The sequence below is a fragment of the Eurypyga helias genome, unplaced genomic scaffold (assembly GCF_000690775.1).
Source record: "Eurypyga helias isolate BGI_N326 unplaced genomic scaffold, ASM69077v1 scaffold45481, whole genome shotgun sequence".
Taxonomy (NCBI): Eukaryota; Metazoa; Chordata; class Aves; order Eurypygiformes; family Eurypygidae; genus Eurypyga; species Eurypyga helias.
Window position 1 is genome coordinate 15,108 of NW_010229745.1, and position 27,956 is coordinate 43,063.

At 44.3% G+C, this 27,956-nt stretch overlaps 1 protein-coding gene across 1 annotated transcript; it reads right to left on the bottom strand.

Moving 5' to 3' along the window:
* On the bottom strand, positions 1-27,956 carry AK8 (adenylate kinase 8; the record flags this gene model as incomplete). The annotated part of the gene is made up of 3 exons (XM_010160505.1): positions 1-247; positions 2,694-2,774; positions 27,815-27,956. Coding segments are annotated over 3 exons (470 nt in total), but the record flags the coding sequence as incomplete, so codon positions are not given.

Sequence of the window (27,956 nt, forward strand, 5' to 3'; positions counted from 1 at the left end):
CTACAAGCTTTTCAGTTTTTTGCATGGGAGGGGCTTAATGATACAGCTTTCTATAAACTCAAAGACAACGTGAGGGTCTTGGTCAGCATTGACATAAAAGGCATCTTCATAAAATTCCTCCAGTTCCTTGATGTTCCTGTAATAGTTCTCCACGCGCTTCTCGATATTTTCTTCCTTGTCTCTAGGGTTCTGCCTGAGCCGGGCTTGGATCTCTGGTGTGGGTGCTGGTCTGAAGGAAGTGTGGTATCTGGAGATGAGATACAAATGCCACGGCTTCAGCTCAAGTTGAGGACACAGTGGCCGTTTGCTAAGATACTCCATGGTTTTGCCTCCCCCTGTTCCTTGGAAGTGCCTCTTTCTACTCTAGGCTGGGGTTTCAAAACCATGACTAGAAATGTCAGGGCAAGTGACCTGTCATTGCTGCTCTCAAGGTTCCTGGACACTCAAAAGCCAAGAGTTCCTCCTGAGGTGACATGGAGAGTGCTGCTTGTGCGTACATACCGCACACAAGGGGTGGACAAGTCCCTACCACGTGCTCCAGGTTCAGAAGCATTTCCAGATCTGTTCCAGATCCAATCCCAAGGTAACACATTTTACTTGTAAACCTTTGATTCCTGCCTTGAAAAAAAGCATCTAAAAAGCCCAGCGTTAACCCTCAGCACCTGTTAGAACCTTAGCTCTGGTTCACACGCTGATGCTGGACATCAGGCAGGAAAAAACTGCCCAGCTTGGGGTGTTTCTGTGCACTGAACCCGCGAGCCTGCTCAGCCCTGCGCCCAGGCCTTGCGGGAGGGCCTGTAACTTAACACGTGTTTAAGGCTCTCGGACACTGGGGACTTCCCTGACGAGATTCCCAAGTGTAGCACCAGGGCTGGGATCACCAACACCACATTCCGAAAGCATTCCTCGTAGCAGGCATGTGGCTGAGTGCTTCCAGCAAGCGGGAGAGGGGCAGCGGAGGCACAACCCTCGCTGGACACAATCTCCAAATCACTGCAAGCTCAAGCTCCAAAGACAGGTATGCTGGCTCTTGGTAAGCCACTACCAGCAGGATTAATACTGGTAGTGCTAAAGATGACTGGAAGAAGTTAGGAAGACACAGGTACTCCACCTTGGTCTCTGTTCCTGAGCAGACACCAGGTAGAATATAATTGCTAACATCTCTTTATAGTAGCTGAAGATAAAAAGAGATTAATTCACTCTGGGGTAGGTTTTGGTTATCTCTAATTTCTAAAACGCCAGAATTTGGATTCCCTGAATTCACAGTTGCAGGTTCTGCATTGACAAAGGTTCCCAACAATTGCTAAAAGCTCTTTTGCAAACATGCATTTAAGTTTTCTGCCATGGTGATTCTACTTCTGAGTGAGTGTATCCTATGCCCTAACACAAAACCAGTTTATCCCTCTTCCCCTACAGCCAAATTTTCTCATACTGTTGGGATAGATGCAACACCGAGGAGAGAAGCAGAGTCTCCATGTCCCCGCATGGAATTACATGGCAGCTCCAGCTGGTACAATGATGTGGATGCAGGATTCAATCCACATTAGGATTACTTAGAGCACAGCTGAAGGCCACCCTCTCCACTGCACTGTAGGTTTATCATAATGCTGAGGATTAGATACAGCATCTAAACCAATTCATTTCACAATGAATTTGGAAGGAATGAAACCCAGAGTTTGGAAGAAGGAAGCGCGTTAACTGGAGCAGACACTGAACAGGCTAATCCTAATGATAAGAAATGCAAAGATGTGTGAATGATTTGCTTCGTACTGTTCATTTCTTCTGAACAGCTGCATCACTTATTGCTGAAACAAAGAGACCAGTTACAGCAAATCACTGTGGCTGTCAGAAGTTAATGTTGCACCTCGAGTGAGATGTCTGAGTAGTCGTGCACCACTCTGGCACAAATCCAGTATTTATGGCCTTAATCTTTAAGGGTTCAGTACTTGTCTCTGATTCAACAGGATGCATTTAACCAATAGGAAAGTAAAAACGTGGTTTAAAATTTAAAATTTAAGGGAATCATAAAACCAGAGCACAAGTGAAAGCTGCAAATCCAGCACCAATTCCAGCAGGTATTTAGGAAGATATTTCATTGATCCCCAAAAATCAAGGATGGAGAGGACAGCAAACCGGGCGGTTACGGGTGAAAGGAGTGACTGCCAGTGAGATCAACGGCCACTTTTGAGAGCTCAGTGCTAGTGACCCGGTGACTCAGACAGGTTTGCTCTGCTGAGCAGGAAATGTATTAATACCTCACAGCAGACAGAACCATCAAAGGAGCGGGGGAAGTAAAAGACAACAAGTTTTCCATCTTCCTGGCTGGGAAGCCTTCAAAATTCCCATGGGAATGTCTGAAAACCACCTGCATTTAGGCCAGGATTCAGGCATCTTCCCTCAGCGATATTTTGCCAAGCAATTTAGTCGCCATTAAAATCTTGGACCTGAGCTACTTGCTACCGGAGATTTCTGGCTCCAGGATTTCAAAATGTCCTTTCCTGAGAAGAGGTGCTTGCCGCAGCAGGTAGGTGGGTCGGTACGCCAGCGGCTATGAAAGTTTTAGCTTCTCTTCTAAGGAATCCCTAAGCAAGGGTACAGTATTCCTGAGTTTCCTTAGATTTCTACGGTCTACCTGGTGCTTTCATCTCACTGACAGTCCTGAAAGATGTTAAACATCAGACATGAGCGCTAACCTTTCCCCGGTGACAGGATCAGTCCTCCGTTGAGACAGTCGTTCCATGATGGATTCATAGGGGAGAGTAAAGAAGAATACCCTATGGAGAACACAACAATGCAGTGCATTAACATTGCGAGAACATCACTTGTGACCTTCAGAGTATGAGTTAATCCTTACCAAACGGACGGCGCACACAAACGTGGAAGTGACAGTACCTGGGGCATCAGGAAACATTAGCATAAGCACAGGACCTCTCTGGTTCCCCTCATATCTCCTTGAGTCTCCAAGCTCAAGGCAGGAGCTCTTTGACACGCAGAACGTGTGGTGCTGTGTGTGCTGATAGAGCTCAACGGACGATACAGCGTCGGCACCAGTGTCCGAAACGCCGTTGGAGCTGCCTTCAGTCTGCCACAGCTCGCTCACAATCCAGCAGATACCTCTGGACTTCCTCTGGATCCAGCTACTCAACCCAACTAGCAAATACCATCACAGCGACATTCTCCAAAAGGTAACTAAGAAATTGCTCTGTTCCTGTCAAGGACAGAAAGAGCTTGTCTGCCAGTATCGTGCATCCTTCCCTAATAACAGCGCTGCACTACTCGGCGCCCATGAAAGGGATTGGCCTCTTGCTGTTTTAGTCCACTGCCCCTTCTTCTGCCCTTGCCCACAGCGCCCCACAGCGTGAGCCCTCCTGTCTCCCACTCCTGTCCTGCATCCTTGAAAGCCGAATGAGTAGTGAGACTTAAAGTGCACCACGTCAGGATGCTGACAGTTCCCCATCCCCTCCATTAGCATTCACCTGCAGAGAACAGCGCCAGGGCAGGGAGGCAGCTCAGTGGGGCATAACCCACTTCACAACCAGCCTTGCTGTTGAGACTGCTCGAGAGGAAATATTAATGCTTGATTTTAAGATCAAAATCTACAATTCCCATTGAGTCAGAACAAGACACAGCTGCTCAGCATCTTAAAGTCAGACCCTCAGCATCAGTGGTGTGGGTTCCATGCCACGAACGGCTTTTCACCAGAGGGTGGAGTGGGACTCGCCAGCTCATGTCGTAGAGGTTACGCAGAAGCCCTGGTCTGAACCAAGGGGGCAGAACCAGAGAACAACGTACACCACTGCGGGCCCCAGTCACATTGCAGTGTTGCATGTAAACTTGAGATGTTGTGCCCACCTCACACGGACTCCTCCCTGGCATTCAGTTCATTATAATGGTTCTGTTAATTTTGTCTTCGAGTTCAAAAGCTCTTCAGCAGAAAATTCTTGACAAACTGCTGAGAATGAGCAGGTGTGAGTCCCCTGTGCCCCCGCCACTGGAAGAGACCACTGCAATAGAGGACTAAAGCAGATCTGGACAACGAACACATTCAGTGATTAATTCAGAACAAAATAACAAGCCTTCCTTTGAAAACACATGAAAATACAGACTTTTACCAACTGAGCACAGCCTGAAGGCTGTAAATAAATCTTTCTTTATAATACACCTTCTCCTGCTGCTGCCTTCAAGGCCAGGCTTCCTATTTTCATTTTTGTCTGCTTCTCACAATAGATACTGTAGGCTTTAGACATTCACCAAAGGAACATTTTACACTGACTGGGTGGGATCAGACCAGATGAAAGGCTGAGCTTTACCTTGGCATGCACATAGCAGATTACTAGAATCCTTTGTAGGATTTAAAGTTATGAAAATCATCTCTCTTTTCAAATGTTTACAGATAATGACTTCTATTCACACTGTGGTAACAAAATAACAGCCAGGAATAAAACATTCAAGATCTCGGAGATTCCAAAGACAGGAAAAGAACAACAGTTTCAACACTCTTTTATCCCTTACACTCTCAACATTTTGTTTTTTCTTTGTTTCTGTTGCCCAACAATGGCACAAAAACGTGATTGTCAGAACAGGTAACATCTGATGATATGTCTCAAGATGAATATTCTAGTAGAGAGGAACAACATTTATACAGTCATGATAATTGATGTGGCTTCCTATTATATTCTGAAATAAACAAACCCACTAAAGGATTATAACCTGGCAGAGCAAGAAAGCTTGTCGTGATTCATAGTTACTAACTCAAAAACTATTAGGGTATTTGAAACGGAAGAGCCTAAAAAACTCCACTTAAAAAGCTGCCAACAAAATGAACTCTGAAAGCCCTGTCTGAGACTCCCTTCTTTTTCATACAAGATGCTTCTTATTATCCCGTCTGGTGTCACCATTAAAGAAGAGTGTAGGGGGAGGATGTGGGAGAGTACAGACATCCCTGCTAACGTGGGTGTTTGTGTACAACGGCACACGCGGAACGCACTACACAACAGCACCGACTCCCACTCCAGTGGTCCTGCCAGTGGAGGGCGGGATGCCTCGCCCTGCCATACCTGCCCTGCCTGGAGATAAAACATCGTTCCCCAGGGCTGTCACTTTAAAATCGTTCAGAAGCACCAAAAAAAAAAAAAAGATGAAGGGGAATACCACTGACAGAACTACTGTCTAGACTTAAAATGCTTCCAATTAAAAAGCTTTATTATCGCTGTGAAGGAGAGACATACCGCAGTCTGTTATGCAGCCGCCGGAGGCTGACTCACCGGGTAAAGCCCGCTGCCTCGCGGTGAGGGTTAGCCTTGGGTGACGGCACACCTCCGCCAGCTCCTCGAGGCATTTCTGCGCAACGTTTCACCCGCGTCCCTCTCTCAGGCTACTACCACTGACCACATCACAAACCTGACCTTCCAACGGTCCATGAACGTCTTTGTTGGATTTCTCTTGGAAATGCCCCTGAGATGGAGAGCTGCATCCACGGCCTTGACCCAGCACTTACAGCAGTAGCTGGAACAACTCCCTACAAGTACTGGATTAAGCTCCGAGCAGAGCTTGGCCCCTTTCACATCCCAAGTGTAACTTTTTTCACATAAACGGATCCCCAATAAAGCTCGCTTTAGGAATCAGCCAGGCTTTGTGTGTTGTAACGTGTCACAGCTCCTATCACGGGGGAATATGAAACAGATGTCATCAGAACGGGTAGACAGGGAGGCGAGGAAACACAGCCTCATATCAAAGTACACTACAATATACTGCTAGATGAGCATCTAGCGCAGCTTCTCCTCCCGAGCTGGCAAGCCGTGAGGGCAGCTCGCTACAGGCGAGCAACGTCCCTCGGCAGCCAGGCGAGGAGCGCACGGCAAGGGCAGAGGTGCACCAGCACTCCTCACTCCTGCATCACGGGCTCAGCACCCACCTGTCGGCAACCAAAAACCATCGGCGTCCAGTTAAATGGGTGCTCTGTGGGGTGGCACTCGGTAGAGCCTCTCAGCCCAGGTCTCTGAAGACAAATGTCCCCGTAACTGCCACCGAGCTGCCGCGCTGCTGCTAGACACGGGACTGAAGCCAAGTGATTCGTAAGCAAAGCTCTGTCCTCTCTCCTTTGTTCTCTCCCCCAGGAGAGGGATGTGAAGAAGGTCCGGTCCTGTCAGCCAGCTTTCACAGATAATAAAACCGTGAACACAAATGTTAAAAGGAAAAAAAGAATCTCGTGTCAGAATCCTACTTCTTCCTCACTGTACTTGACATCACTTATCGAATCGACTACAGCTTTCAGAGACATTAGAGAGATTAAATTCCCACAAATTAATAATGCTGATGACACCTTCGCTGTGTACCCAGTCAAATGAGAACCAGTCGCTTTTGGATGACGATGAAATATATAAGGCCTCTAACAGCTGGAATATAACGCCGTCTGCCTACCAGCCATCTGGCATTCCAAAAGGGTATTCCAACCACTTCTGGCTTCTGCCTGTTCAGACAGCATCATCTAAGATCCCAGAGGTCACCAGGGCGTCCCGATGGCATCCCTTCGCAAACGGAGAGAGGAGAAGGTGAAGGTATAGGTGGCAGAAGTTTTAATTCACGCCTGAACGTGAGACAGTGTTTTTGGAAAAAATGAGTCTCAACCATACCGCAAGTGAAGAAGGGTTTTTGACCTACGCACAGCATTCTTTAGTCCTGAATGGCATTTGTTCCAGACGGCAACCAACCTAGTTAACCCAAGTTATTAACAGTTGATAGTGCTCAGAGCTTTCCTCAGGAGGGGTTTTCTTCTTCTGTGGATATAATGCACCTACGATGAAAACCGACAAGTGTTGCCGTAAGAGAAGCAAGTCCCACGTGCCTGAGTTCTGGTACCACTGAGCTAGGGGCTGACGCTCGCTCCTCCTGCGTACGTACTGGCAGTCACCTCCCAGGAGAGCTCCGCGGCCGGGCAAGCTCCCTCCCCAGCTCAATAGAACCAAAGCTCTGCCTGTAAGCCGTGCCCTTCCATGGGTTGTGGTCCTGTAATTTAAACACAGCTGGTTTATAGGGCTGACCTAGATGGGTCCAGGTGTTGACTGTTCTAGACCTGAGCTATTTACTCAGGTCAGATTCTTACCCTTGGCATTTCCCATTACCTGGAGTTGCTCTGGATTGACATTGGTGGAGGGGAGCCCAAAGCCAGGCCCTTTTTGTAAAATTATTGTCTGTGAAACTTGACCTATACCATTAAATCTAATTGAATCCATACCTTGTTTTCATTGAGGATGAAAAGTGATGCAGTGTGCCATCTGAGACAGAATCCTGACTCCCTAGCTGGCTTTTACAAACACAGACTACTGACTGGCTTGTGGCTATCCCAGGGCCAGATCAAGCCTTGCAATAAAGTTAGGATGCTTGAATTAACAAAAAAAAACCCCAACAACAAATGCTGGGCCACTTTTAATGTAGCATTTAGACTTTTGAGTTGAAACTGCAACTTTAAAAATAGTAAGCTATTAATCTTTCCCTTATTTTCTTGACTCCTATATATCTTCTCCCTCGTAGGCAGGTACCAGCTGCCATATTCCCATTCTTCACGCTCTGCATTCTGCAAAAAAAAAGAGGCCCCCGCTGGCCAATTCTTGTTTAAAATTGTGCATAATTGATAGTGGCAAATCTACCCCAGCTGTGTCTAAAACCTCTCCAGGGGCAAGAAAAACACTCTCGGTGACTGTCATTAACTACTAAATTAGCAAGTGCTCCTGGCAGTTTACAACGTACCACATCAGTCTGCTTTAAAAGAAAAAAAGAATGCGAAGATCAGATGCCTGTGTGATCTCAGAGTTACAGCAAACTTTGCTGGCAGAACTTTGACAGAACCCAGCTGAATTAGAGCAAGAGAGAACAGGAAAGAGAGAGAAGGAGTTGAGGAAGGAGAAAGAGTGGAAGGGACACAAAGTTTCCCTCCTTTCCAGGCAGGCAAATAGAAAACGTCAAATTCAAGAGTAAAAAATTGAGCCTTTCACAAGGCACAGAACAACATGGAGATATCAATACAGTGTTATCTGATGCTGTGGCACAATTCCCCATGGAAAATAACCCTCCTGGAGGCCTCGGTTCTGGCCATGCAATGGCTACAAGGTTTGTAATTGAGATGTAAAGCTGAAGAAGAGATGAGGCCGTTGGAGGGTCTGGAGGCAGTAGCTCTCTGAAAGGCTACCACAGGTAAAATCCTTCTGTGATCACTGGCACAAATGCAAGCTCCTCCCTTCGGATCCCAATCCCAAGCCAAAGCAGGCGGAGAAGGAAATAACACAGTTCTCACAAAAGGCTGGAAGAGCCTGGGGGGACATTATGGACTGAACTGGCAGAGAGACAAGGACCACCTCCAGCAACCACCCCGAGTTCAGCGACACTGCAAGACCCAGCGTTAAAACTGGACCATGGTTTTTAGTTTTAAAAGCTTCCAAAAATGCATAAAACTATACAAACTTCTGGGTCATACAGGGACCACAAGCCAGACAGGGGAGGGATGGCAGGCTTGGCCAAGGCACAAGAAAAATCTGCATTGCAAAAAGGTCTTTTTGTTGGGTGGCACCACCGAATTATCACCATAATATGGCAAATCAAGTTGAATCCAAGTGACAATCCCAGCTAAACCCCAGGTTACCTTTATTGACTTTCTAGCCAGAGACACCTGACTTGGATCCCTCAGTTCCCCTACAGAATGCTCCCCCTCCTCCAGAGACACCTTGAATCTGAAACCTTGGCCAAGGCTCTTCTTGAGAACTAGGAGCCCAGCCACAGGATCCTGAGCACTTTATATGTCCATAATTACATTCTGCATCCCCAAATTCCCTCTTAAAAATTAAACCGGTTACATAGATCCCATCTACCTTTTCCCTGTCTCATCCAGGCTTCTCTCAAAGCAGCTATAAACCCACGGGAATTTTGCCCGCAGGTAACCCGACTACAGATGATCTTCCAAGGCTGCACTGCTGACTGGATATGGATCTAGTGTACTTCCTACCCTAAATACTGCCGCTCCATGTCTCTGCATTGGATGAAATGATCCTTATCTCTTATTTATGGTAGGAGCTGTTGGGAGATTTTATTCACTGATGTCTTTCAAATTCTGGGATATCTTCTGATGAAAGATGCTTGATTCTATTTTGGGAAGTAAATTCACCCTCTAGGTTTTGGCCATAAGGGAAAATACACTGCATTAACACTAAACCACAGGTTAATTGGCACAAGTGTTTTGCTCATTGAGCTCCTATCATGATTCATGTGATAACAAGCTATTTCCAGACACTGGATCTTTCTTTTCAAATGGATGCATTTCTGTCCAATAACTACAAAAGGCAGCTAAGTGGGGCACTATTCCCAGGACATGGCTTCTGGCCAGGGGAGCGAGATGAACAATGTCCTTGGTAGCTGCAGATGTTCTTTCCCTTCACCAACAGCGCAGAGTAATGACTCTGTTAGATGTTTTCCAGCCCCCAGGTACACGTGCCCAGCCTCCGACGGCCCGGGCAGCAGGGTCCTTCCCGCATCCCACCCCACCAGCCTGGTACCTCAGCAGCGTCTCAGCGGGTGCCACACCAGGCACCTGCCGGGTAGCACGGTTGGCGTGTTCTACGGGACAACGGGTAGGATCTCAAGCTGGGATAAAGCAAAGCAGCTCCGCTGGCATCACGCAGATTTACACCAGCGAAGAACCCCGGGCCTTTTGGCAGCAAGAGCCATTCCACGCGACAGTGGTGTGACGAGCTGCCGGCTGTGTAAATGGTACGTAAGCACAGCGGAAGGCACCCGGCCACACAGCCAATGTTCTCAGACTGGGGCTTCAGTGCATTTTTAAAGCTGCTTTTCAGAAGGCAGTATTAACTCTTCCCACATGCAGTAAGCGGGAGATGCATTGGTACCTCCATTCAAACCTGCTTTACATTTCTCCCCTCATTCTTATTCTTGGCCTCCTCCTTACTCTCAGCTGTTATTCCAGCATCTTTGCATTCCCCCTGGAGTTCGCTCCAGCGGTGCTTTATGAATCACAGAGTAAGATGGCAGCCAGCACTGCTTCAGAGTAACGCGGCTGGCGTGCTTTCCACTCTCCGCAAGGTTAATCCAGCTCGGTCTCAGAGAATCGAAAGCCTCTGCAGCCCCAAAGGCCCGAGGTCAGGAACCTGAACCCGCTTCCCCAAACGCAGTCCTCTTTCCTTAGATGCCTGCAACCCTCCCCTGCAATAATTAGATTCTGCAAAGCAAATCTTGAGTGGAGCAAGAACTCCGGGGTTAAGCACTAGCAAACTCGTAGCAGAACTGACGCTTTTGCTACCCGTCTGCAGCTTTGCTCTGTACCTCCCGCTCCTAACAGGGAAGCCTCTACTCCTCTTCCTCATTAAATAAGTGGAATCCAATGTGTGGTAAATGACGTTTAATCTTAAGTGTTCCTATAAAACGCTACATTGAACTCCCCCCTGCCCCCAGCATTTAAACACTAACTTTTGTTGTTGGCAGAATATTTGGTATATAAAATAAAATAAATAAAAAGAACTGACACCAAAAAAAGTGTATGATTTGGGGGCAAGGGGAGGGAATAAAAGAATGGATTATAATGTGTCATTTTATATATGTGTCAAAGGAAACCGATTTCATAATAGGGAATAAAAATTCCCTGTTTAAACACTGTCAAATAAATCCTCAAATGTAATAGGGTTCACTTCTGGGGAAAAGAAAACTAAATCTGATTAAATATTAATGTGGCGTAGTATTAATTAAGAGAGAAAAAAGTCCATCAAGAGAACCCCAATATGTTTACTGTGTCCCCAGGAAGCTGGAAAATTTCACAATCAAGTGTGTAAATGTTCTAAAAAAGGGTCCTGAATATTTTATGAATATTTGTCATAAAACAGAAATAATAACCACTGTGCAGAGCTATTAGAATTAATATTTATGCTGCCCGCCATGAAATATTCATGGGGACAGAGAAAGGGGGGCCCGTAAGACAAGAATTAATTTACATTGGGCTTGGTTTACCCGCTGGCTTGATGTTTAAAGACGGGTTGACAAGCCTCCATATGAATCCGTCAGTCACTTGCAGCAGTAGGTGGGGTGAAGGCAGGGGGAGGCGGGGGGAAACGGGTCCAAGCTGCTGACAGCTCACAGATTGAGTTTCTGACAGCCCTTAAAAAACCTAAACGGCCCCCCACCTTTTTTTCCTTCTTCCATTGCCCAAGGCGCTCTGTACTGCCACCGTTCATCCGATCTCCCCTTCCATCTGCTGAAATTAAGGAATTAATGAGCGCTATACACTTTACAGCAGGCCCCAGGAATGTTTACTGGTGATTAAATTATAATGCAGCCAAGCTGTATAATTCATGAACCAATTAAAGGAAGTGTTAGTTGATTTGATGGGATGAGGACGTACAAAAAGCATTTAACTAATAGGGAACCGTGGGCTGCCGGTGGCTTTGGCTTTCTCGGATTACGCGGCTAATTGCTCTGCTTTATAGGGCTGTCACAGATAGCCATACATATTTCATTGTTCTCAAATACTTCAATTGTTTGCTTTCGTGTTGCTGCTGTAATATGTAGAAGCCCAGCCAAACTTCAGTGTAGTTAAAGCACTACTCTGCAGAAGCAGGTTGCTTCGGGAGGAGGGAGGAATGAGAGGGGCAGGAGGAGAAGGCTGGCTGACAAAGGAGTAACTTAAAGCCTCAGAGTTAAATGTCACTCAGCAATTACATGATTAAAAGGTGCAACATATGATAGTCTTTTGTTTTACAACTTTTTGGACACTAATATTCTATGCTGACTTCAGCGCAGAGAAAATATTGGTACGCTGAACTGCTTTATTTTTTTTTTTTTTCCTAACACACTGAGGAGCAGAAGGAGGTGGCGGGGAGGAAGGATATTTAAAAGAATCCATCAGGGTGGAGGTAGATCGCTGTGGTTATCCAGAATAACACATCGTGGTTTAACTTGCATGGATGGATATCCTGGAATATGCGAGGGATGAAGGAGGTTGATTTCCCAGCTGGGAGAACGCCCGATGTCTAATTCGGAGAGCTGCTGCGTCATACCAACTTCAGCGCATTACACAAGGAATGGGGGAATTTACCATTTCTGCTGTTTTACAAAGCACTCCTCCCCAGCTGACAGGCCATAGGATTTGATGAAAGAGGTTCTCTTGATTTGAAGAGACCTATCAGTCAAGTTACTCCTGTCCTCAGTCAGAAACAGGCACGTTCTTCCAGCAACGAAATCCCCACCCATATAGAGAGGTACGTGTGTTCCTGAAGAAACCAGGTACAATCAGACAAATAGCACAAACACCCACACTAACCTGCGGTTAGACCCTGAAATCTATCAAGAAAAGAACAAGCTGGGTAAATCCGCTCTTTTTGCAGCTCAGCGATGAAGACTGCAGACTTCTGTGCATCCCCAGTCACGTACAGCGTCACCCGCCCAAGGAACACCGCGGTAAACCTCGGCCTCCTGTCCTAACGCAGAGCTTTGCATTTCCAAGTGCTGTACGAACATCAACGAAATGATTTTCAAGATGTCCTATTACATAACGCTTATAACGTGGTTGATCCCTTTCCTCGCACCCCTTCCCCCCAGGATTTGCTTTGGAAAGCAGTCCCCGCGCAGTGCCCTCGCCGTCACCTGGCTATGTGCCTCTCCTCACACGCTCCACCCTACAGTGCCCAGCACCAAATCCCCTCCCCAAATCTGCCCGCTCCAGAGAAACAAGAGGGTTCGCTGGGCTCCCAGAAGCAAACTGTGCAAAACCACAGCAGTTTCGGCTTTGTTAGGTCAGGGCAGCCAACAGCTGGTGCTCAGGACAGCTCTTCAAAACCTGCCAGCTTCACTGAGACATTCCGGTAACGAACCATCCCCCAGCCAAGCACCACAACACTAAACCTACACCATCCATCTCTGCCCTCCTCTTGGGTTGCTCTCTTTCACATCAAACCAGAAAAGCAGAATATCTTTGCAGTCCAACGCAGGTGTTCACCAGGGAGGCAAGAGGCTTACATTCAGTGAACACCTACCTTTTTCTATAAAGCAGAGCAAGCCTAAGAAGCCCCAGAAAGGAGCTGGGCATCCCATTTCCCAGGACAGCACTCAGATTAACAGGCTAGGGGTTGTCCAAGTGGAGAAACAGGTGAGAGAAAATAACCTTGGGTTACTAAAGACAAAAGATTTCTCATACAGCTTGACCCCGATGTCAAAAAGGTAGTATTAAAACAAACAAAAAAAGCATTATTTTAAATAATTTCCTTTATTCAGAACCTGCTATATATTGTTAGCCTGTCCCTAGCTTCTGGGTTATGTAATGCAAGAACTCTGGCTTAAGATTTCAGTTTAATAAGTAGTCTCCAAAACAGGAGATAACGACACCAGTTACCCAGCAGGAAAACCTGCCATTAACCCGCTGCGCGGTTGAGTAAAATGGAAATTGGGTTGCCTGTTCTAGAAAATGGAAAGGTTAAACTGTCTGGGAGATAAAGTTGATCCTAAACTCACCTAAGCAGGCAGTGCCTAGGTCTGAAATCTGACTAGCCAGATAATCATCTGGACAGTTACACACACAGTGGAAAGCCAACACGTGATCTTGGTTGGCTCTGAATTATACCATTGTGGGATTAAACACACCTGCAATTCGGTAAAATCCATTAAGTACACTTACGACACTCAGCACCCGGGATAACAACGAGGTGTGTGTCTGTGGGTGAACTAAATGACCTCACGGGCTGTCCCAGGAGCAGCGAGCTGAATCGATGTGGGCTGTACATGGGGAACAAGCAGAGGTGAGATGGAGGCCCAGGAATCACTTTCTGCCAATGACTGCTAACAGGAAACGTCAGAACTCGGCAATGTCAAGAAATCGGAGGCACTGCAGCAAATATTTTCTTTGGTGCTTTTGAAGTGCCCTGGATACAATCAATCATACTGAAAAAAACTCCTATATTTTGGTTCAATGCGGAAAGGGCTATTTGCATTTCAGTATGTTCAACTTATCCTGCCAATAAAAACATGGAATCATGAAGAAGAGATCAGGCCACTGGAGTGAAAAACAAGAGATGACATCCTGCAGACCTTTCAGATAAAACAGCTCCTTGCTTGTAACGTTTCTGTTGACGTCCCAATATTTCTGAATGATTGGGTTTTCAAATGAGATCAGTCAGCATGCAAATGAGGAAACGGGATCAAGACATCTCCTATATCTGATTGGATAGAGAAATTATCAAAAGACCCTTTTTTCATATCAAATTTCCATCACAAAAGGTCAAACTTTCAACTCCCATTACTTTTGCTAACTGCATTTCACTGTGCCTGCCAGCTCATTGCTGCTGCTGTTTTCCGAGGAAAAAAGAGAAGTAACAAATGATTACATCTTCCCCCACATTTGTCATACAGGATGGACAAACATCTTCTAATCTTATTCTATTTTTCTCTACAGCCCTCAAAATCCTTGCAGCCAAAACATCGTTTCTAACCTGATTAGCTATTCCTAGGTTGTTTTTATTTTTCTTACAGGTTCTCTTCTTATTTTCTAGCCTGCAGACTGACAAGAGCACCGGCTGTGTTGTCAGAATGTTTTGTTCTACAATTTGGCCATTTAAAATACTTTCTGATATGTCCCTTTTCTAAAATATATCTCCTTGTGCTGGCTGGCTGGACTGATGCCTAAATACTCAAGTGATGGATATTCCAGAAGAACAGAGCGCATCTTTTCTGTGTGAGGATTTCACCTCGCACAGTTGTGTTTTTCCTGGCAGCCCATCGCTGACAACAAAAGCTGCCTAGCCTGCTGTAGGCACTGGTCCGTTCCTCTAGTGAACCTGTGATCACAGCCTGAGACTCCAAGGCTTTGCCCTGCCTGCTCACAACACTCCGCTCAGGCAGACATAGAGGACTTGCACCCTTGTTCCAAACGAGGAGTAGCTCGGCACCCCGAGGTCTCATTAACGCTGCTTTTCTAGGTTTGGATTTTGGAGCATCAGAGATGCAAGTGGGACAAGCACATGAAGATGAGAACATTAGCAAAAAGTGCAGGACTCAATGTATTTGCTGCTACCTGTCCCATAAAAGTTCTCTCTCAACATTATTATCATTGCAACATATATAACCTACCAGATTACTACCTAGAGGTTTCTACTCTTCTGATTTTCTCTGTTCTTATTACTCAAGAACTAAATGTTTCACAAAGCCATTGCCTACAGAAATATTTATGCTCCCAAATGTTTATTGGCCCCTCTATCATGATCAAGCTTTTATGAGCACTCTACACAGAACTCGGAATTAAATACATAATTCCTGATCTATCAGATCTTGGCTTGATGCTGCGTTTGTCTGTTCTATGCAGCACGGCACCGTGGCGGACTACAGCACACCTTAACCAAAACCTAATTTGTATAGTAAAGATATTTCTATCCAACCCTGGTTGGGTGGGTTAGTGATTCCAGAAAGCTAATGAGGACCTGGAGGATGTAGGGTTTAAATTCCAGGCAAGGCACTTATTCATTGTGTTAGGTTTCCTGAACAAGCTTTTTAGGTAATTTCTCCACGGCTATGGACATTGGGCTCTGCACCATCACGTGCTGGAAGGAGATGGGAGATGCTCCTTGTAAGTGTTACACCAACACTTCTCCCTCACCCGCTCCACGTCACAGTGTGCTGGTTTGGGTGGTATCTGCAGCGACACGGAGCGACCCACCCTCGGTCAGAGGTAATGGGGCTGTCTGGCCTCTGCTGGCAGCTGTAACCAGTAACCAGAGCTGACTGTCAGCTGGCTGCGGGAGCTCTTCTCCCAGATTGCTTCCTTCATCTTTGATTTTCGTTTTTCATCTCTTCTCCTTTTCACCAAAAGTGTCCGTGGTGATTTGTGAATGTCTGTATGTATCCAGTAAATGAAAATTTTGGCCCCTTTGCCTGATCAGATGAAGGCAACGCTCCCAGCTCCCTTGCACTCAACAACTGCCAGTGGCAGAACACGGGGGGATTTCACGCATCTAAGTTCTCCGACAGCAAAACAACGGCCATTGTATGTTATCTATAGGTCTCTACTCTTCACCAATCTATTACTATTGAAACACTAGTCATCAGGCCACCTAAATGGATAAAACGTCATCCTCTGAAGGGTTAAAATCTGTAGTGCTCTCTTTTTTTTCCCTGGGACAAGGCTGGCCAAAGGTTCTCCAGGATGAACGGGGTATGTCAGTCACTAGGTAAGGTCTGGTGTTCGCGTGGTTTAATAACGGGCTCTTCAGTCCCAAAAGATCTGCTGACTGGGAGCTCCGTCTGACATTCAGGTACGTCCAGAACGAGGTGTGTGTTTCTAATGATGACTGACTGGGTAGCAGGTTAGTTTGGGACTGACTGCACAGGCAACTTTTAACCGGAGTGATTTTTTTCACCTAGAAGACACTATAGTTCAAACAAGACTCCGCCTGAGTCCGTTGTGAATTACCACGTGTTTGGAATTAACCAGACAGAACCTGACGTCTAAACAAAAAGATGGATTTTTAGTCTTAGAACTGTTTGAAGTAAATTAAAAAAAGATTCCTGTTCCCTAAAAGCCTAGCTTTGTTTGCATCCAGAAATAAGCGGAAGGTAAGAGCACTCACCTTCACTCACAGTTTGTACATACCAGGAAAATGTGAAAAACTGAACGTTTACAGTCATTTTCTCCCTAATACAAGATAGAATCCTGCCTCACACCATAATGAAAATAAAACCCTTCTAGAAAATCAAATCCTCCGGTTCTTATAAGGGCAAAACTCCCAGATTACATAACAATTAAGGATTTTGAAAACACACTTCACACAAGCCCACAATTCACCGGCACAGCCCTCCTTCCTGCACCACATATGAATCAGGCATAGTTAGAAACCCCAGACCTTCGCAGCACAATCCTGCAAGGGCAGGGAGGAACCCAGAACAGGTTTTTGTGTAGGCTTCCAGTAAAGAGCTTACACTGCCATCACCATAAATCACCCCAGCATATCAGCAGCGATATAGCATCTTTCATTAAAAAATACTGCAGCTTCTTTCAGAAGGACTGCCACTTGCCATTTCTTTTAGGTAATCAGATAGCCGTTAATTAATAAACCTGTCAGGTGAATTGTCCTGCTCCGGTCATCATTATCCATTCTGTAACAGAATCCTGCTATCATCACTGCTATCCACCCCATAGCTTCCAGCTCAATTAACTTAATGCTATGCAAATGAGAGGCTCTCCTCATCATTAGCTTATAGCCCACAAATGTTAATAACATAATTGGGCCTTCAACAGGGTAATTAGACACGATTTCTTCCATTAGTCTTACAAGGCTAATTATTGTTGATAGGAGAGAGGGGATGAGTCCCAGTGCTGCATGCAAAGAGGGGCATCTGGTTAAAGCAAATATAGACAAAACATCAACAAGGTAAAACAACAGTTGAGATCTATAGCAGGGTCAGGTAGGGGTGGTGGGAAGGAAGACAGCATGATTAGAAACTCAGGAACCACTGGAGAAATGCTCAACAAGGCAGGAACTAAACCCAAATATTCAGCCTGAACATGGAGCTCTCCTACACTCAGCAGTAAACCAACATGATGCTTAATAAATCCGAGAAGCTACTCTCAAGTTTCTGCAGATGGGACAATTTGGAAACTATCCATGATGCAGACATACGGCCAAAGAAGGACACGGAAGAGACTTCAAGAAGTGAATCTGTTCCTCATTCTCCCTTGTCATTATGTCCAGGCTTCTCTCCTGCCATCCCTGGTTTTGCTGTGCTTTATTGGATGATTTGTCTGAGTAACAGCTAATTACTATAGGAATTACAGAACTGGAATAGAAGAATTCTTTAATAATCATAGAATCATAGAAGCACAGAATCACAGAATGGTTTGGGTTGGAAGGGACCTTAAAGAAAAATCACTGAGCAAAATGCCTTTCAGCTATTTATTAACACAAGTTAATAAAAACCTGGATTCAGTATGATGGACTGGCAGTAACATTTTTAGCAAAAAGATGGCAGCAAGTTTTCCAGCTGTGGTTATAATTGGACCGGTGGAATGAAAGCTAAGGGCTTGCTCCTGTACCAGTTAATGCCATGCAGCCTCATCCACGGGGAAGTGTTCAACTGGGTCAGAATTCCGTGAGGACAGGGAACTTGTGAAAGGAGAAAGTAAACGTTATGAAAACACGGGCGTTTGCCATTCCCACCACTCTGCCCTGACAGTTCGGTGTTTTCAAACACTGCCAAGAAAAATATATGTCCATCTGAAGAGTCCAAAGGACTCAAGGGGTTGAGACACCTATTTTGTTTGTTTTCTTTAACTTTGGAGCAAATTCATGGCCAATACAGATCCCTTGATTTCACTGCAAGTATGTGAGGAGGATTCCTACAGACTTGGCCTGAAAATCAGCTTAAATCATGTTCCTAAAAGTAGCAGCGTTTACTAGGAGATTAAATAAAACAATTATTTTTTTAACCTGCTGTACCTTGATCTTTGGTCAGTTACATGAAAAGAACAGACTGTCCTCTGGATCGTTCACTCAGCACGTATCAGTGGGATATGAATCAGCATTCATAGCAGAACAAGACCAGATGACAATTTTTCAAAAAATAGTTTGCATCACGTGCAAAGAATGGTAGTGATCTTACCGAGTTGAGGAATACAGCACATGCAGGACAGGATAACGTTAAAAACCTCCATGGGATGGATAAAAGCCTTACTCAAAATGTATTTCAAGCCTTACAGAGTTCTGTAATACCAGATTTTGTAAACATAACGTATTTAGGGACAGAAAACATGATCCTGACACAGCACAAAATCACCAGGTCAGCACTTACACCTGAGCCAAAGGAAGTCAATTTAAGTGATGGTGATTAATACATTTATGTGGCTGCAGGTGATCCAGACCAATGGAATCAGATCCAGTGCGTCTGTCAGAGATCAGGGATTGTTCCTACAGCTTTCCTGCAGAATCAGCTATGACAGTACTCAGCTTTGCTCTCTTAAATTGCCCTGCACTTGCTAAATTTACTTACTAGAAAATTCTGAGCAAATATCTTGTTCCAAGGCAAACAGCAGTAAATCCACTGGTGTTTTAATGAAGATTACACTTTCTAATCCTCATGGTAATGACAAACTAGTCTCCATTCAATATGCAATATTACTTGACAGTTCTAATCACCCAAGCCGTATTATATTTGCTACAGACTGATGCACTTGTCTTCCCAGATCTTCAGCTTGGAGAATCTAAGCACAAAAATCCTAATGTCTGGTTTGCCCGTGGTTCTCACTATGGGCCAATTTGCCCGCCACACTAGCTTGGAGCAATGGCTTACTCTGGGATTAGTCTCAGATCCAAAGAGACTACTAAATCAGAGCACAGCTGCCGTAAACGTGTCCGAAGATTTCACTCCAGAATTCCTGAATTCCAGTAATCATGGAGTTCAAAGGTAACGTACACTTGTATTGCAGTTCCTCTAACAGTACTGCCCCTGTGCTCTCAATATCAGACAGCAAATGCAGTAACAGACTTTCATAAACTCAGTTTTAACCTGTACAGATGTAAGGGTGACCTTTCTACATTTACTCAGAATTAATATTCTGCCAACTTGTGCTACCACGCTGCTGGAGTAAATGGTAAGAGATCAACTCAGCGTGAGACACCTGACAACACAGGACAGCCCTCCCTTTCCAGCTTTCACAGGCACTAAGTGTCTCCATCCACAGTTCTCACATGCAAAACTCTCATCAGTTCTGTCTGTATGTGTTTATCTGTATGTGTTCTTAACCATTGCAAATTAAAATGTTGCCACACCATTACATTAGAAGTTTTCATCCCTCAGGTACTGAGTATCTTCCTTACAGAACCTCCTAAATCCTACAAAATCAGACCTGCATGTAAATGGTTCGTATTTCCATGTGAACTACTGAGGAAATTAAGGTAAAACGTTTAAAGTGACTGCTTTAGTCCTTGAAGAACTATTCAGAATTGACTAAGCGCGTTGTATTTTACTCTGCTGAGATCGCTGATGGCGCCTGACTGCGTGCAGCTGCATCCCTTCCGGCACCCCAGTCTCAGCAAAATTGAGAGTTAACAGTGAGTCTGGATCAAACAGCCCAAGAGAAGCGGTACAGGAAGGATGGGACCTCAGGTGCAATGCCACGGCACTCAAACAGCATTTGAATACGGCTGGACCCTAAGCCAGAGGCCAAGATGAACAGAGGGCGAACTGGGAGACCCGAAGGAACCCAGGTCTGTGGGTTCAGTGAGCTCTCGGGGATGCTCCTAGGTTTTTATTCACACCTTTTGGTCACCAAAGCAAAGAGACCTCAGATGGGAAAAGCACAGGTTAGATGACTTTTATTTAAATGATAACATTTTGATTTCCCATGACTTTCATTTCATTCCTTAAACAAAAGTTGGGTCTCAGGTGAATGTCCTGGAGAACCTTCGTTGATTTGTAGAGACAAGTACCCTGATGTTGTCATTGTGAACTAGGACTTTAAAACCCTGGTTCTCCAGGCAATTCTCAGATGTTCTCCCCTCAGAACAACATATTTTCCCCTGACAAGATGGAAATGTGCAAGTTCCCCATAGTGACCACAGGACACTTTTCACCTCAGCTTCCTGCGTAGTACGGGAAAGGTTTCCAATGCAAATATGAGAGAACTTGGCTAGCTGGTTCAGTAAAAATCTTCAGTTTCTTCTAGAAACTAGAGACAATCTCAAATAAATAGTAAATAGTTTTTGCCTGCAGGGACAGTTCTTTGCCCTGAAGTGACTGAGAGCATGTAAGGACACAGGACTCCTGCGTAGCCAACCGAATCAGGCCTTCTTGGCTCGCGACTCCTTCTGAAACGCTGCCTGACTTAGCTGGCTCCTCCCGAGCGGCCGCCGAGCATTTCAACAGAAAGTTTCCTGTATTGCTGAATTTGACATCACTTAAAGTTCTTTGACTCTTCAAGATTCAAATACCACCCAATGTCACCTACTCAAAGTCACCTCCTTCAACTTCCTGCTGCCACACAGGCCTCTAATTCTGGCAGCCCAAGGAGGAGCTAGTGGCTCTACCTTGAAACTGTGGGTGCTTTATGGCACTGGGTGAAGCAGCACTGAAAGCATCAACGTCACGCCGCACACTCTCGGTTTGGCTGCATCTGTTCCCCTGCGGAGAAGGCAGAGACGGCGCTGGCTTGGTTTGCCCAGTCTCAACCTTGCTACCACAGCCAAAGACACGACAAACAGCCCAGACTCCACTGCTTTTATGTTTTCTCTCTCCTGTTAGGTACTGAGTTCAGAAAGGCAACCTTGACAGCGATGGTTTCTTCTGAGAAAAAAGATTTCAACATAAGGGCAATCAGTATGGAAAGTCTCCAGGTTTCCTAGTATCTCCTCATTTGTGGGAAGTAGCTACTGCAGGAACATATCCCTCCTTTCGGCAGCAAACGGAATGAAAGGATTATGTGGGTTTGGGTCCTTTAAAAATAAAAATATTGACTTAGAAGTTTTTCTTCTTTCTCGTCCCGGAGACTTAGGAAGTTTGCTGAGATCAGAGATCTCCTTAATTGCTGTATCCAGGATTTCACCAAACGAACTCCAACCATCAAAAGGAGCTCGTATGAGGTAACTTCTAAAAATAATACCCGCCTCCCACAGCTGAAGCCAAATATACCTCCTGTTCTTGCTGGAGCAGAGTAAGAACGAAGTGATGCTTGTGACAGCAAATGCAGCATCCTACAGAAAGCCCACAGAAGGATTTTAAAACTGCATTTGATGTTTTGCTATAGTTGGCTCAAAATGCATATTAACTCCTTTCCGCGGGACAGAAAGGCTCTTATGGTACCAATATAGGTCAGGCAGAATGTGCAGCGGAAGTGACATTATCTTTTTAGTGTAATCATCTAATTTGCCATCTAATGGATTATTTAAAGCTATAGCTTCTATTTGGATTTGGATTATGTTATGGGAAGAGAGCGCACCAAGGGTGAAAGGGAGAACAGGGAATAAGGATTCTCCACCAATGGAAAACTCCTCAGAAATCGGCGCAAGGAGCCGCTTCCGTCAGATTTGTGCAGGGCAACAGACTCGGTGTGTGCAGCTTTTTGCAGTACGTGTGGAGAATCAGGTGTCCCTATTAAGCAGCCTGTGGGTGCGACTGCTTAACAGAGCCGCCACGCCAGAGCGCTCAGTTACGCCTCTTGGTGTAGAGGCACGTCAGGAAACAAGGGTAAATGACTTAATTAAAATCTTGTCAATGGGCTGGGTAAGTCTCAAAACACTTGCATCAGGAGATGACACAACGACTGAATTGATGTAGCTTGGAAAAGGCTACAGGGGTAGCAACCATGGACTAAAGGATCCCACTGACATAGTGAAGCAGACGAGTCATTCACCAGTCTGAGCGAGAGGAATATCTGTAAATTTTGCCCAGTGAGCACAATCCATAATGGATTTTGGTTGGGGAAAACCCAGTAATGTTTCTCGCTTGGGCAGGGTGTTCTGTTCCCTCGGAGCACGGCTATGCGTGGGCTCAATGTCAGCACAGCTAAGAGGGTGAGCACCTCCACCGAGGTGGGGAAGGCAAATAGGAATTCATCATCTAAACCACGTTTTCCAATGTTTCTGTTTCATAAGCATATCGCTGACCTCAAGGAGATCCTGCCCCTTCAGCTCCCACTGTCTTCCCCTTAGCTTTTACCCAACCCGTCAGTCTGTCTGAACACGTGAAGCTGAGATGGGAGCACTGATGTGCAAAGTGATAATAAAACGGAAACCAATTAGCATCAGTGAAGACGACAGTCAATAAACCAGCAACCATATAATGGCTCTGGTAAGAGCAAGCTGCTTCCTAATTGTAAGAGACAAAAAATGAGAATGATTGAAACAGAATTGGTTTGCCCATTAGTTTTACTACTTTCTTTATAAATTAAGCCAAATCCAACGTAGGTCACTTGGACTTTTCCTTCTGTTTCTCTCTCTCTCCCTGGTGCAGGCAAATTTTATTGTACTGATTTAGTCCCTTGATTACCACATCATTTTTATGTTTGTTTGGGGTTTTTTTCCCCTGAAAATAAGGAGAAAATAGGAAGAGATAATTATAACATTTCTTCTTTGTTACTCATCAGATTTTTGTATGCCATCAATTAAAAACACATCTATTATAAATACACAATATCCATCATTTAAATTAGGCCAAAGTTTTAAAAATGCCCTGTAAGACTTTTCCATGTCAGAATAATTCAATCACTATTATGTTTCCTTGATGCAACTATTTTGGGACTTAGCTTGTTCCTTGATAGGATTTTAATTAAGTCATTTACATTTAATTTCAAAATATGTAGCTGTTACAGAAGGCAGCAAGGAAATGAAAAGACAAAAAGAAACCTGAAAACAGCCGATCTTTAACAAAAATATTTCCAATATAAAAATGAACCTGAGGAATACATATTCAGTGATAAGTATTCCAGTCCATGTCTGGTAAACTCTCAGATAATGGCAGCATGGTAGGGTCACTGGGGTTCTATTAGCTCAATTAATGAGGAGTAAGATAAGGCTAACACCTAGCTCTTCAAACGGCTAAAAAATAGAGCTGATAGTAATGGAGTTATTAACCTTCGCCAGCCATTGAATTTTGCTGCTGATTCAAACTCCATTTCCTAGTTCAGGCCTCCATTAATAGGCTGTTTATTATCCCTAATCCACACTGGGATCAGCTGCAGAAATATGAAAGCCCCATGCAAAGACCAAATAGTTAAAAAAAGAATATTTTTTCCATTCTGATTTCTCCCTTTTCAACATATCCACAGATTCTACCTTAGAAATTAGAACTTCATTACCCTGAACTGTTTGAATACAGGTTCTTAGCAGTGTGATGAAGGAGTTGTTCTAAATATATTATGTAAAAAGGTAACATAATCAGGGATACAGCCACGTCGTTTTGAACACCAAATAAAATACTGCTGGAAAACTTCCACTGGACAAGCCAGTGCTGTTTATTTTCTCTGCTGGGAAAGAAAAACCTTTAATATTGGAAAAATGGGTACTTGAAATGTATTATATCTGTGTTGTTAGGTCATCCCTCAAGTTCATCCCTGCCCAGCTCTGTCTGTCCACTTGTTGTACTGTTTGTACATAGTACTGTCCTGTAATTAATCAATACTGAAATGTAAAACAATCGACCCTGGATTCAGATCAGATGGAAAAAAAAACAATGAAAATGATGGAACAGAGGAACTGGGAATCCCAGGACACACTTAGCAGAGCCCACTGGCACAGATGGAAGGGCTTGCTTTATCAGCCTGCGGAGAACGCTGCACAAACCTGGCTACAATTTTAACTAGAGATCTTGAGTTAAAGGGTCTTTTGGCTCCTTGCTGAGTTTGTACACACCCAATTGAGATTTGTAACACTTTGTGGCTTTTCGGTATATTTCCAATGAAAGACACACCATGTAGTTACCATAGTTCACACACACGAGACATTCTTCCAAAATTCATCACATGAACATCTAACAGAATACCAGCAATTACGGGTAATGGAGTTAAGATCAAAATCAATAATGTTTATGGTAATACATATACCTCCAGTACAGAGTGCTACGCTCAAAAGTGAATGCGGTTCTGGGTGTCCCACCTTCGAAAAGAAACAGCTGGAAGAAATGGAGAAGGTAGAGATCAGGGTGCAGGATGATCTGTAGAGTGAAATGACTTTTGGGAAAGGAAAGGGTAACCAGATCGAGGTTCTATTCCTGGGAAAGAGATGACTGAACAGCAAGGGGCTTATAAAATCAGGAGTGGTATGGCAGCACAAACAGGGAATGCTTATAACTGTGTTTCAGTACATGAAAGGAATCTGGAAAAACCACTGTGAGGTATTTTCATAAGACACCCAGAGAAAAAGTAAAACTCCTTTCCATATGATCTGGTTGAGGCCAAAAGTACGACGTGTTGAAAGAGACTTTAAAGTCAAGGCAAATGGGCTGTTAGACAGTTGTCCAGATGACCAAGGCCCTGGCTCAGGGAATCCTTAAACTGCTGATTGCCTTAAGCTGGCCTGGAACCAGCAGGCAGCTGGTCGTGACCCGGCTGCAGCTAATGACAAGCGATACGTAACAGATGACACTGCTGAAGCTGCTTCTGACCGTCAGTTTGGGAGAGAGCAGAAGGGGACAAGAGAGATTTCGCTAGATAGTAATAGAGGTTTCTGTATATTAGAGCTATCCATGACCATACTACATATTTTCTGTTGTTGCTCAACCATTAACAAGAAAAAAAAAAGCTAAAAGACCTATTTACACTCATTTGGACAAGAAGCTGAATGCAGTCCTTTGCCTTAGTAATTCTGAGCTGCCGATGCCAACCTGTAATTGCATTTGGATTCCCACGTACTGTAGGCACTAGGTGGTTAACGGCATTCTTTTACTAGATAGCTGAGAGACCACTAATAGATTCAGCTTCTTATTTGCCCTAAAGGCTGCCACAGTTCAATACGATTAGGATCCTGTCCACTTAGGCAGTAACTGCTTCACAGGGAGGAACACAGAGGGCGATACATGTCTTCTCCCAGCACAGAAGGAGCAGTTCTTCAGTGGACAGGTTCTGTCTGATACAGGGACCCGTCTGTAAGCAAGCCTTTGCTCTGCTGCAAATTCTAATTTAAAGAAAACCCTCTACCTTATTCCTTCAGTGGAAAATGAATTATTTTCCTTTTTGTTCCAGGGCAGTTCTTTGGATGCAGTGGCTGATGCTGTATGAGGTTTTTTTATTATTACATTTTAACAAACTTTATAGCCCATTTTGTTTGTTTTCAAATAACTTTATTTTCCTTCTTTTCTACCATCAATTACCAGGTTTGTTTTTCTTTCCATAAGATGGAGGAGTCAGGAGACTGATCCTGCTCAATGCTGTATAATTTAGTATTATGTGTACTAGCTTTATGAGGTGGGAGTCAGATAAAACATAGTATTTGAACACTAACCATTTATTAGGTCTAAGGAATAGATTTATGACTTGACAAGCAGACAATAACTCTGTGTTCTGATCAGCCAAAGAGGTCTACTTTGAGTTCAAAACACAGAGTAACATACTCTTTCACAAACAATTTTGTTTACTGATGTGACTAGATTTTAATAATAAACTTGATATATATGTAAATTTATTTTAATCTAATTTCATCAGCAGAGCCCTCCTAAAAATGAGACTTTGTAGATCGTTCTGTGTCTGATTTATAGATTTCTGCATCCTATTCCCAGATTGATTCCAAGGCTATAATTCTATCAGGTTTTTCTCCTGATGTCAGAAACACCACCTCTGCAGATAGTGTTTTATAACTAGCATCACAACTGAATCTGAATTACTGCCCTGCTATCCTATGCTGCAGTATGTCCTTTTGTTTATAATCACCCTCTCTCCCTTATATACCTACTACTTCAGCTTCATGGCAAACACCAGCTTCAAAATCAATCAGGTAGCATGATGTCACTTTTGTCCCTTACTTCAACCCCTGTATAAAATAGTAGGGACCAAATTCTTAACTCAGACAGGAATGTGCAGAGCTCTTTAAAGGAAACAGAAGCTGAGCAAACGGATCAGCACCAAATTTCCACAGATACAATTTTATAATGAGTTGTTCTTCCTCACTTGATGAGGTCTCAGTCCTGTAAAGGAGCACATGGCACACACTTGAGCATTCACACCTATCTCAGGCACTCGGATACACGTTTAGGGACTCGGGACCTACCTTCTAAATGCACATGGAGAATAATCCATGGGAAATGTCACCTAACTGAATCTAACACAAGTTCCAAGATGCTTTCTCTCTTTTTAAATGAAATGGATTCCTGTTTAAGATGTCTTACTTTTAATAAATAAAGCTGCCACTGTTTTCATATACTTTCATCTTTAAGCCTCGAAGGGATGACTATCTCCCTCCCTTTTCACCCTCCTCTTTTGCCTCTCCAACTCAATCTTACCCTTCTACAGCTTCCCCTGTACAGGGAGCAGCGAGGGGATTGAGGGCAGCCACGCAGAAGACACAGGGAGAGTAACTTTGCCAGCTTAAACACTTACGTGGGTAATATTCCTTTTCCACTACTAGTTTTTCGGTAAGAATTAGCCTCCTGGAAGCACAAAGACTACAACTTTCCAATGTATGCCTCTGGAATGGCCACTGTGTCAGCCAGTGGTATGGACTGAACCAGGAACCCCTGGGAGGGGAACGGAAAAGCCTCTCGGCTTTGATGAGTACACCAGCGTTCCAAACCCTCACCACCTCTGGACCAGCGGCGAGGAGTAACCCTGTTTTATTTGCCTGGCAGTCATAACAGCTCTCTTTTGATGCTCATTTCTCTTACATTACATTACATGAACACTTCATTACAGCTCAGATAAAATATAATTCTCATGTTGGTTTTAATTATTTCACAAAATCCAAACGTCTTATAATGAGCTCATCGCAATACTAATATATTTCCATGATACTACGCCAGTGCTAAAGAAAGAAGATGTAGATCCCCCCTCCTGCTGCAAATAAAATGCACCTTCTGATATAATCCAAACTTTAATCCATTTCTTATGGTTTGCCTTTAGAGGCAACTCACACAAATAACCAGAACAACAAACCTCTTCTCCCTCCCACAGTCTGACCATCTGGAGGATTTGTAAGGCCAGGGCTCTATTTCCTACTCTCCGGGAGCAAAGTCCCTTTTCTAGCTAAGGAAGCAATAAATAAATAAGATGCCAAAGCCTACACAATGTCAATAAAATCTGTACCTTTCCATAAACACTTTTTAAAAATTATATAATATCATGATTGCTAAATTTGTATCTTACCTGTTTGGAATAATATGTGATTCTTGCAGCTGTTCCCCCTGCTCTATGTCTCTTGGGAAGCCATAAAGCACCCAACCATTGGTCACGCAGTCCAGTGCGTTTAGGCGTTCTGCCAGGATCTTCATAACAAGCTTGTCTGGGA